This window comes from Capsicum annuum, chromosome 6 (assembly GCF_002878395.1).
Source record: "Capsicum annuum cultivar UCD-10X-F1 chromosome 6, UCD10Xv1.1, whole genome shotgun sequence".
Lineage (NCBI taxonomy): Eukaryota > Viridiplantae > Streptophyta > Magnoliopsida > Solanales > Solanaceae > Capsicum > Capsicum annuum.
Window position 1 is genome coordinate 218,370,242 of NC_061116.1, and position 12,370 is coordinate 218,382,611.

Consider the following 12,370-nt stretch of genomic DNA (forward strand, 5'->3'; position numbering starts at 1 on the left):
AAAATAATTTTATTATATTATTTTTTAGTTTTAATATTTTGAGGAAACAAATAGCGTTTAATAGCAAAGATAAGATGAATAAAGAATGATAAATTATTTATTAATTTTCTTAAACTGTACAAAAATGGATAACTAATCTCTTCTCTTAACACGTGTCCTTCGTCATAACCTCTATGCTCCTATTCTTGATAAGCTAAAACTGTATTACATCCTATCTATATAAAATAAGATATTATATGATCCATTTGCTAATTATATGAAGAATTTGATGCAGTCCGTGCCAATACGACTCAATATATGTCAATCCTTCAATCTCAATTTAAAATAAGATATTATTTGGTTCATTTGCTAATTATATCTTGGTGCAACATATACATTCTGCTAGGTAAATAAAAAGTGTCAAAATGACATAGTTAAAAATTAGTTTAAATAGTTAAAATGAATATCATCTATTTAAACATTAAAATGACAGTTCATATCAAGTTTAACAATATATTTGACCTAAATATAATTTAACCATCATTTTCATAAATTTCTTAATATTCTTACGTATAATCAAATTGAAATATAGAATTTTCAACTTTCAACTCAAATATTATTATAGCACTGCTAATTTTTATAAAAAGCATCATGTCCAATAAATTTATGTAAGTGAACTAAAGCCAAATGTCAAGAAACTAGAAAGCTTTGTGAGCTCAGTTATCACTTCATCACGCCAAAAAAGCAAAAAGAAAGGGGAAATAAAGTATAAATAGATAAATAATAATAAATAAATAAATAAACAATGAATAAATAAAATACTGTAATACATAATCAAAGGGAAAGTTCAAAGTCTTTTTCGTCTTCCTCGCTTTTCCTCTCTGTGGTTCACCTCTCAAAAAACCCAAATTATTCTCATCAATTTACTCTTTGATCCTCCATATTAATTGAATTTCTTTGAGGTAAATCTTTTTTTTTTTTGGTTAATTGGATCAATTTTATTTACTGGGTGTTGGAAATTTATCTTCTTTTTACTAATTGGAGTACTGGGTAGTTGTTTTCTTTTCCCTTTTTTTACTTGTTCAGATTATTGAATTTGCGTTACTCTGATGTGAGTTGTTTTTCTTCTTTTAAAAAATTTGATATATGTTGATTATTAATTATTGCGTTGGACTGTATATTCTTGAGCTGAGGGAACAACAGGGAGTTGTTCGGACCCTTCACTTTCAATCCGAAGGTTGTGAATTCGAGTCACCAAGGGAGCAACGGGGCGGGAGCTCCTAGGCAAGGGTAAAAAGAGATTTTTAAAAAAAAAAAAAATCTTGAGCGGAGGATCCAACGAGAACAGCCTCTCTACCTTTAAGGTAGTGGTATGGACTGTGTATATTCTACGCACCCCAGACCCCATTTTGTGGGGTTACACTGGGTAGGTTGTTGTTGTTGATACGTGTTGACTATTTTAATATTAAAGATAGTGTTAGATTGTGGTGATATTTGTGGGGGGTGGGGGTTCGTCTTAGTACTGGTGATGAGTTTTAGATGTTATTCTCTAAAGTTTGTTCTATAAAAATGGAATCTTGTTTTTTTTCTTTTCTCTGAGGGGTTGTTCGAAGTGTATTAATCAATTATGAGTTTATAGTCCAAGAACAGAAAATTGGAAACTGGTATCATATTAAACCAAAAAGGAACTTAACTTGAGTGCGACATTGTGTTGTCTCTATGTAGCATTTGATTTTCACCTGCAATGGATTAGTCATATTACGAGCTAAGTAAAAACAGTTAAGGTTGATCAGCTGGTGTTAAGGGTATTCTTGGGGTCTTTTCTAACTTTGCGTATGGGATTAGAAGTCAGAACACTTGTTGCTTTAGGTTGCTTTATTAAAGTAGAGTAATGTCCTAAAGGTTTGATCTTTTGACAGATGGAGGAGGGAAAGACGTCTGAGGGTGCTTTGACTTCAGCTGCGGCATTTGTGGAAGGTGGAATTCAGGATGCATGTGATGATGCTTGCAGCATATGCCTTGAAGAATTTTCTGACAGCGATCCTTCTACAGTATGTATTCTTCACATTGTCTGGTGTTTCTGTAAAAAGAATGAGCTTCATCATAGAGTAACATAATCTTTCATTTTGCAGGTGACAGGCTGCAAGCATGAGTTCCATCTTCAATGTGTTCTTGAATGGTGACCTAAATGATTCCCTATTAATTAGATGCCCCATGTCCAAACTGTTCTTTCACTTGTCTCTGTGATGCATAACACCTTTTTATGACTTCCCAAAAGATGACATTTTGCGGACTTCGATGGCCTCCTTGGGGGCTTTCTTGTTCCCCTAGTGCCGTTAAGATGAGTTTTAGGTTTTCTCATAAAAATTAGAATTCTCTATGAAGTGCCTCTGGTGGACACATAAGCTAGATAGGGGTTTTGGAGTTTGTCTTTGTATCTGATATCTTACTCTATCACCCAACTTTTGGATTCCATGGTTTTCTTGGAGGATTATGTGCTCCTATTGAACAGTTTGCTTGAAGATGTAAGAGAAAGATGGTCATTTTGATTTCGGCACTGTGTTTCTTTCTGATAAGTAACACATCCATAAATAAACAGTGTTTGCTGTTGCTCAGTGATTCCGACTATAGTTAATGTGGAACTTAGTCGTAATTGATCACTCGGAAAAGGGTGGGACATCCCTAGTTTTTTCCATGATATTTGGTTTTTCATCTCATCTGTTTAACTTTTTTACCGACTGCCCAGACAGCAGGAGGAGGGGTTTGTTCTTACTGATGTTCTTTGCTGTGTCTGTTTGGAATAATAAAAGAGTGAACGACATAATGAAAAGTCGCTTCTTGAATCACCAAATATCTCCTATCAACATTATATAAACCGAATCCATTTGGAAGGTAAAATGTTGATCGATTGAATATATTAAAATTAAATAAAGACAAGATCGGGGCATTTGATTTCTTATTTTTTATTTTTGGAACAAAGCTGTGTTCCTTAGGAATTATCATGGAAGATAATCTTTTGAAAGATTATGAGCTTTGGATATTGACTGTACATGCTGCACACTGTGTCTGAAAGGCATGCATAGAGCTTTATTTCAGAGTGAATATCCTAATAACTATGAATGTATGTGCTTTAGGTGTCAGAGAAGCTCCCAGTGCCCCATGTGTTGGCAGCCTCTCAGCTTGAAAGACCCTAACAGGTTCTGTTTTATTCTCAAAATAGCCACTTGTTTATCAATTTATGATCTTCCTTAGTCCACTTTCAAAGCTGCTAATAAATGTGTTTCTCTTTCAGCCAGGAATTGTTGGATGCAGTAGAGCACGAAAGAAATATCAGGATGAATCCTCCTAGAAACACCGCAATTTTTCACCATCCAACTTTAGGGGATTTTGAATTGCAGCATGTTAGCATTTTTGAAGTCCGCAAAAGTTTTTTCTTCTCATAAGTTGTTTATGGTTCATTTTGTGACGAAATCTTGTGGCACGTTTCTTTCACAGTTACCTGTAAGTGCAACTGATTCTGATCTTGAAGAGCGTATCATTCAGCACTTGGCTGCGGCCGCTGCCATGGGAAGGGCACGCAACCTTGCTAGAAGAGAAGGGCAGCGAGGTAGGTCATCAGCGCACGGTCGTCCCCACTTTCTGGTGTTTTCAACTAATCCAAATGCTCCTCCTCCTCCTCCTGCTGCTGCTGCTGCTACTGCTGCTGCTACTTCATCTTCTACTCAGAGGAGTGGGGAGGAACTCATTCCTGAAGTCTCGGTTTCTGGTCAGGATTTTCCAATTATTGCTGTTGGAGAAGGTTCTGGACAACTACCTAGTCAACCATCTCCTTATCAAGCTGATGAGTTTTCTGCCTCTGAGTCAGGATCAAGTTCTCCTGTTAATCAACCTGGGACTTCGTCAAACAATCGGTAGGTTTGTTTGTCAAGCTTGTCCAGATTTTTGATGCTTCCTCATTTTCCCTTTTTTTGACTCTACATGAGTTACACATTATAGTCATGGGAAATTGGGAACGGATCCTCTAAAAATGGAATGATTGCACAATTACTACCACAAGAAAGCTGCCCCTTACCCTTTCGAGATGGGGCACATCAAAAAGCATTCTCGTGTATATGGTTTTTTTCCCCTCTTTGTAATAAAATTATTTACCTTACAACAACATACCCAGTATATTCCCACAAAGTAAGGTCTGAGGAGGGTAAGCGTACACAATCCACGCCACTACCTCAGAGGGGACAAATAAAATTATTTACTTTATTAAAAAAAAAGGTTCCTGATCAGCATGGATGAAAGGTGAGTGAGCAAGATTTAAATGTATCATAAATGTTTAATTTTAAGAAAGAGGGAAGAAGGGGAAGTAAAGGCCAAAGAGAAAAAGAAAAAATAAGGCAAATCTGTTATCTTATTTGTGCTTATGATTGAATTATGATATTGTAGGAGAATTCCTGTTCAATCTTCTCCTAGCAATCAAGACAGAGCTGGACCATCAGATTTTCAGTCCTTTTCAGAATCTATAAAGTCTCGACTTAGTGCAATGTCAATGAGGTACCTTGAAACTCTAATATCATCTCTTATAATTGTTCTGGTAACTTCTTAAACATCAGAAAATTTATTTGTTTGTAAGCCATATTTACTTGCTTTGGTTGTCGTTTTTCAGATGCAAAGAATCTTTAACCAAGAGTTCAAGGGGTTGGAAGGAGAAATTTTTTTCTCGCAACAGTTCAACATCAGACAACATTCCTGAATCTAGGAATGAAGTCAGTGCAGGTGCAGCGGTTTCCACTGTATCACACACATTGGAACATCTGGAAGCTACAGATAACAGAATCAGTTCTGCTGAATCAAATGTATTGGAGGGTAACTTACCTGTCGGACATGCTGAGCAGCATATACCTGATACTGATGATACCCATTCTCTAAATGAGGATAATGAGGATAATAGGCAAACCCCATGTGCTGCAAGCTCCGGTTCAAACTAACTTTTAGATGAGTCAAAGATCTTCTCTTAAAAGGTAACTTGTCTTCTTCTACAACAACAACAACAAACCCAGTGTATTCCCACATCGTGAGGTCTGGGGAGGGTAAGATGTACGCAGTCCATACCACTACCTCCGGAGAAGTAGCAAGGTTGTTTCCGATAGACCTCCGGCTCAAGATAAGGAATAGTAATGAAATCCGTTCAAAAGGCATGGAACAAGATGACAAGGCAATAAATACGCCATGTATAGGGAATAGTGAACAAAGAATAGTAAGCAATCGTAACACAACATGCAACAAGGTATCATAACAAGAATAATACACCCACCAAGTAATGCCCTACCCTACCGACCCAAACTGACACTAACCTTCTACCCTAATACACGTCCTCTAGATCTTCCTATCTAGGGTCATGTCCTCGGTAAACTGAAACTGCTCCATGTCCCGCCTAATCACCTCTCTCTAGTATTTCTTCGGCCTACCCTTGCCCCGCCTGAAACCATCCAAAGCAAGCCTCTCACACCTACGAACCGGTGCATCCGTGCCCCTTCTCATCCGTAACTTGTCTTCTTCTAAGGGTTCCAAATCTTTTTGTCTATCCACCCCACTCCAAAAGGACAAGAGAACAGTATGAAAAAAATGGATGTCTTTCTCCATGAATATTACATGCTGATGGCATTTGGCACTTAGTACCTAGTGATATGATGATAGGAGCTGCTCGTTGTATTTCAAGTGCATACTAATAATTGATACTAACACAAAAAAGCCTTGTTGTTCGAAGCAAGTTGCTATAGCAGTATACTGTCTCAACATTGACTGCCTTAAGTTGTAATGTGGCTTCCCCTGCTTTCTGGCATATCCTCATGACTAGAACATATCTCTATTCTGAGATTTATATTTTGGTCAGTATCCATAGAAAGAAACCATTGCTATCTTGAGGATCAACTTTTGTCCTTATCTTTGTAAATTTCAGATGCACCAGCAGAACTTATACTTTTGGTATATTAGAAGAACGGTGGGAGGCTTGGAACACATTCTTGAGTTCTTGGACTTATTTCATGTGAAGTCCTAGAATTTCCCCCATTATCTTTTGTAACATTTTAGTACCTTCTTGGTGCTAGATAGAGTAATAAACTTATTTAGCTTATAAAATAAACGGAGAGAGAACTTCAATGGACAAGGATTTGATGTATGGCGACTGAAGAGGATGATAATGATATTAATAATTAATCTAGTGTGAGGGTGAAACCTTACGATTAAGTTGATTTTTATGGGGATCTGAGTTACAGGCTAGTCATCCCACCCCCAAAATGTTTTGAAAAAGGAAAAGGAAGAAGTTTGTTTATGTAGTCAGTTGGTTTAGCTAAACGCTTTTTGTTTTCAAGGTGCTGTATTTTACATCCCATACGTTTTTCTTTTAATATATTTTTCGTTTTTGAGCTTTGCGGTTAAAAGCTGCTGGGTGATAATCAAGTAGGGGCTTATCACCCAACAGCATTGGGTTCTCTTTCTGTTTTTTTAATTAAAAAAGCAAGGATGGTTAGAAATTTGAGCTTATATATTATGAGCACAGTAACTCAAGAACAAACAAAAAGGCAGGGCAGGTTTCTTAATGAGTTGTTCCGTAGCAAATTTGCATATTTGATACGCATGATTGCTTCCTCTAGAACTTCAGTTTATCATATCTACACCTTTTTTTTGAGAATGCATATCTATGCTTTTCAACCTAATATTTTGTTATAATCTTCTGTGTGATGGCTGAATCTTGCTCTTGCTTTGTGCTTCTCTTAAACAACCCTATTGCTCTCTGCCTTTATGACTACATTCTGACGTGTGTACAACTTAACATCCTTTCAGAATTTCAGTTACTGCTCTTCTTCTCTGTAGTTTCAGCAATGCGCAGCGCCTAATATCTACTTTCACAAATAAAATTACGTGCGGCCTAATAGTGGTGAAGTCAACCTCGTGGAAGATAACATTATGATATCCTGGAATATTTTATACTTCTAAGCTTTGGTTAAACTACTTTGCTTATTTGCTAGGAATAATAATAGTGTGCCAAACTGCTCCTAGATGGATTTGCTTGGAAGTTCATATTTCCATAGTGATAAGGCACTGCTAAATGCCAAGTTAACATTCACTCAAAGGTTGGATATAGTTTTCTCTCATGAAGAACTTATCAAACATTTCTATCTAGACGGGATATTTTGTTCTGACCAATATCAAGCCCTACTTGAAGCGGTCTTACTAATACCACAGATATAAAAGTTTTAGATGTCTTCCTATTGATCTCCTTTTAGTACTATATGATACAAACCAAATTCCTCCAATCCACCAGCAGAATGAAGGTGCATTTTTTCTTGAAGGGGAGTGTCTCTTTTTCTCTCGTGTTTGGGAGGATGGCATCGAGTACCAAAATTACCCGCAAATTACTTGCAATGGTGTTCATTCTAGGATAATTTCTGGTTATATTTCATTTTTGGTTATGCTTCTTTTTTTGATAAATGACATTATCCGTCTACTACAATGATTTTGTCCCTTCTGCAGGTGCATACTCTTGCCAGCATCAATGTTATATGGTGTGCATCTTATTGGATATGTGGTGAAACACTTATCTGTCAAAGTGCAAGACTGAATGTAGCATGCTTCAATAAGATAGGAGGGATGGATGTCATCATTTTGTCCAAGATCGGTGTAAATTGACCCATTCTGGGTAGTAGTACTGGTGAATACAGGTGTTCTCTTTAATCCGATCACCAAGGTTTTCTTGGGATCCAGTAGCACCGTGTTCCTTTTTGCAGACCTCAATTTTGAGTAAACTGTGAATGTATATATTGATTAAATTTTCAAGGTGCCATCAATAATGTTTAGTTGTATGATTTATGATTATATAAGGAGTCTTCCTAGAGTTACAGGCACTAGAACTCTATCTCATCAATGCTTCATGCTTTTCTCTTGCTATGTTTTTATTCAGAGTTGTGTGTATTGGCTTGCAAGTGCAAGACCTATATGTGCTCGCATGTTTTCTAATACACAGTTCATTGAGTTTGACTTCTGCAACTCACTATCGACACCTTCCAGTCTCTATTTTAGGACGCAGTGTTTTAATGTTGGCAGTGCTTGTAGTGCATGGAGTAGTGATTAAATGTAGCTGTGTTGTGTTATGACACTCAAAAAGCTTATTGATTTGAGTGATGCCGGCTCATTTATTTGGACCTTAGGAAGGTTGTGAGTCACCGGTGCTACGAATTTTTCTGTTGGTTGATTCTCGAGATCACCTCTTGAAAAAGAAAAAAAACCTTCAGGAGTCAGGACCCATAGTTAATGTTCAATCAAGGCATGCTCTTAATTATCTCACAAAAGCAAAAGCAACAAACCTTGTACATCTTATAACAATAGTTTTGGTCAGTACCCCATAGGATTGTGACTACAGAGCCTTTTTTTTCTTCCTCAAATCAACAACTAAAGTTTTCAACATAATGCCAGAGCTCAATTTGCATTACAACCTACTACCAAAATACATGGAAACTACATCGAGGTACAGGCTCGGAAACAGACGGCTGCAGCATAGCAAGACGAGCACAATGATGACACTACTCGAACTTCTTTATCAGAGAAAGGTCGTTTAGCATTTTCTCAATTGCTTCCTCGTCAAGTGCACGTCCTCTATTCTGCACGCACAAAAAGGATGTATGTTAGCCTGAGTTGATCAAAGAGTAAAAGGTGGATTTATTGCTGGATGATCAACTGCACAATTGGGAAAAGAAATTGTATTACAATTCTCAGCACATTTTTTAAAGACTTCCTCTAGCCTTGTGGTGGAAATATTATGATCACACAGTGAGGACTGAGGATCAATTTTATACACCTCCAAAGTATGCTATTTTTTGGCAGAATTATCAATCAGAACTTCAAAACCAACCACGATATTAGACTCTGAACATTAAATCCCTTGAAGGACCAAGCAAGATAATAAAAAGCTTCCTTAGAAGTGCAGAAATTGTTTAAGAAGCCCATTTAAAGCACTTTGGATGCGTTGTTTCAAATTATAAAGTTCTGAAAGTACTAAAACTTTAGATATTTGCAATACAATATGTTCTTATGTTAGGTTTCCTCTGTTCTCGGTCCGATGAAATACTCTAGAGAAGCATCAAATATTACCAGGCATCATTTCAGCTGAACCTGAAAGCTAGAGGAAGAAATACACCAACGCAACCATATGCAAAACTGCTTGAAGCATGAGTGATTTGAGTACATGCAAACTCATGGCTTCATAATACTTAAAAATCCTTGTCGTGATCTTTTCCCTTAAACAAGTTCACCTATCTCATTTCAAATGCTGATTGATATAATTTTAACAAGTTGCTACCTCAAAATGACACATCAGCTTAAATAAACATGAAGACAAATTTGAATCAGCTGATCAATGTTTTCAACTAATCATCCATGTTGACTGAGTTATAAACAATGATCCGGGGCTTCCCTAGATCAGAAATAGATTGGGGAACAAAATAAGCAAGCAAATGGCTGTGGAGGTCATTAAGGCTGAATATCAGACATGAGTACCTTGATGGATGGGACCATGGCAATAGCTTCTTCAACGGTTTCGGGGCAAAGATTCCCAAGAACACAGAGCTGCAGTTCCCATGAAGATATTAACGGTGGTACAAGTATGAAGTAAGAAAAAAAGTTGAAAGGACAGATACTTACCTCGAATTCAGCAAGTGGATACCTACTAAGGATCCTGAATTGAGGTTAAGGTCTACATTTTATGAAAGGACTGGCCATTGTAAATGCATAAAATTTCAAAAGAGAAAGAGAAGTTTTTCAATATAAGCCACAGGTAGGAGGATACTCTCGAGCTTGTCTAACAGCATCAGGGTTCTTGTACCGGCTGAAACGCTTCACATATTGCAGTGACTTTTCAAATACCCTAGAAGACAAAGTTAACCAATTAACCAAACTAGAAAACGTGTGCGAAGACAAAGGTAACCAATTAACCAAACTTGAAAACGTGAGGCTACGCACATGTTATCTCTTCAAACTAACATATCTAGATGTTGGAAGAGTAAAACCACTTCATTAAACCCCGCTCCCTTTCTAAAGGAGTGAGTGAGAGTGTGTGTGTGTGAGGGGGGGGGGGGGGGGAGCATACTTCAACATCAGTTTAGCATAAAAATAAGAATATTTCATTTATACATGAACATGCAAATTTTACAAAGTGGTTGGCATAAGTTAAAAGTTGATATGGAGTAGGACAACTACAGCTAATCACAGACACATGGTGAAAGGAGCATCTTACCGATTTTCTTTATGAAATAGTAATACTTTTAGTGATGCATGGGGAGAATCCAATATACAAGAACCCACACCAGAAAATGATTCTTCTATAAATCCCACCCCATAACAGAATACCAATTATTTTGTACAGGTAATCCAGCTTGTATTTAAAAGAATCCCCTGAAGAATGGCAATATCTGAGCATTTAATGACATAACAGGTACATCTAGATTTATATACATACTGCGAAATCTGAGTAGTTGGATCATCAGACATCTGCTGGAGCTGCTCATACTTGTGCTCAAGAATCAAAGCGACTTCACAATTCATTAGACATTTGGCCTTCAAAAACTCTGAGACGTAACAAAAGAAGTTACTGAACTTCATCCAAGAGAACATGCCGTTTGTATGCCATATGAACAGGAAAAAGATTAGAGACTTTGCACAAACTTCCACCATGAGTAACAGAGATAAGCTAGAGGGATGACAAGGGAGGGGAATCCAATGTTCTTCTCAATGATTGGTAATCGAAGTTACTGAATATATGACGGGAGGAATTATCTTTTAGTTTATAACTTTAGGCTTTAGAAAATGAACTTCACATATAGGCAACAGTTAGCAGACTATCTTCACGTCAACCCTATTTCTCTCTGTCCACATGGTCCAACATAACTGTTAAGGAGTGACTTCCCAAAACCTCCTCCTCAGCCCTCTTCTGCTCTCAGGGACTGATCACAAAGGCCAAATCATTCCTCTTTGTTTCCTGCAATTCTCACATCTGCAAATACGGCACTTGAAACAGCCGTCCCATTAGAAAAATTGACCTCCTTTAGAGCCCAGTTGCCCAATACTGGGTAGGAAACTGTTTGCTTCCCTAAATGGAATCTTATTATAGAAAGACTTGACGAAAAACGGCCAATCTACCTATAGAGTGCTCTCCTAAATAGCAAAATCGTCCTAAACTTCATATCTCAAGGAGGATGATAAATGCACCACCACTAATCAAATCCCCCTCCACTGAACAACCCATCGACAAACTTATATGGATGACAGACAAAATTTCTGGAGTAACTAACCAAACAAGATATTCTTTTAAGAGGTTCATCGGGATATGATCACCATGTATGAACCAAAATATATACTACTCTTTTTCTACAAGTAAAACTTGAACCCCCCCCCCCCCCCCCATTGTGATTGAAACTGAAAACAAAACTGTTTAATTGACAACAGTTGAAAAACAACAACAATCTTTTTCAATAATTAGAACTAAAAAGAACAATCTTTTTGTGGATGCATCAAGCAATCAACGTTAAGCTACCTAAAACAAGAAGTGGGTGTTGCATAATATACAAAAAATTATTAAATAAGAAAGAAATTTTCGAAACAGGAAAAAGAATAAAGTGCAATTCTAAGATTATTAAAAAAATAATTAAAAAGAACAGAGGAAAGAAGATAATAAGTACAAAATTCAAGGAAATAAAGAGAGATTAATGTTTATACCATCACCAATTTTGAGTTCAGCGGCGTTTTCTTCTTCTTCCCCCGACATCCTTTGATACCTTTGTACTACCCAAACTGACTAATTCAATAAACCTCCCTCCCTACAACATATAAATAGGCAAAATTCGATAGTTTTGGAATTTAGGTTTATGTCCTCCAAATTTAATGTAATTATGTTTGTTCCCCAGAAGAAATCCTCCTTGTATGAACCACCCCCTGTATTCCTTACTAATTCTCTTTTGGCCCCAGCTCCAACTAAAATAGTATTGTCTGGGGTCGTTTGGTTGGAAAATAGTTATCCCGGGATTAGTTATCTCGGAATTACCCAGCATAACTTATCCCACCATGCATATGGGCTAAGTTATTCCATTACTATGGTGTAAATGGTGGGATAAGTTATCCCGGTATTAACTATTACTTCCAACCAAATATGGGATAAAATGATACTTCATTTTATCCCGAGATTACTTATCCCTTATACCTAGTGCCTACTTTATGCTCAACTAAAATTTTACTGTCCAGGTGGCTGATTTGTACTCTTCTGCTCAGCGTTTGCTTGTTCAGATTTGACTTGACACGTTCTCACAAAATAATAATTTTATTATATCAATTCTAATAAAAGCAATAAGTTATC

At 36.9% G+C, this 12,370-nt stretch overlaps 2 protein-coding genes across 2 annotated transcripts; one reads left to right on the forward strand and one right to left on the reverse strand.

Moving 5' to 3' along the window:
* The first annotated feature begins 703 nt into the window (after positions 1-703).
* LOC107875697 (E3 ubiquitin-protein ligase RHF2A) lies at positions 704-7,845 on the forward strand. Its single transcript, XM_016722511.2, has 9 exons — positions 704-941; positions 1,899-2,030; positions 2,112-2,158; positions 3,114-3,176; positions 3,272-3,380; positions 3,475-3,890; positions 4,417-4,524; positions 4,637-4,991; positions 7,504-7,845. The coding sequence occupies exons 2-8, from the start codon at positions 1,899-1,901 to the stop codon at positions 4,956-4,958; spliced, it is 1,197 nt and encodes a 398-aa protein (XP_016577997.1). The 5' UTR covers positions 704-941; the 3' UTR covers positions 4,959-4,991; positions 7,504-7,845.
* A 432-nt stretch (positions 7,846-8,277) lies between these two features.
* LOC107875698 (DNA-directed RNA polymerase II subunit 4) lies at positions 8,278-11,855 on the reverse strand. Its single transcript, XM_016722512.2, has 6 exons — positions 11,737-11,855; positions 10,481-10,589; positions 9,812-9,889; positions 9,667-9,700; positions 9,523-9,591; positions 8,278-8,627 (listed from the first exon to the last, which is right to left on the reverse strand). Exons 1-6 carry the CDS (start codon positions 11,783-11,785, stop codon positions 8,550-8,552), a joined length of 417 nt encoding a protein of 138 aa, XP_016577998.1. The 5' UTR covers positions 11,786-11,855; the 3' UTR covers positions 8,278-8,549.
* Between the last annotated feature and the right edge of the window lie 515 nt (positions 11,856-12,370).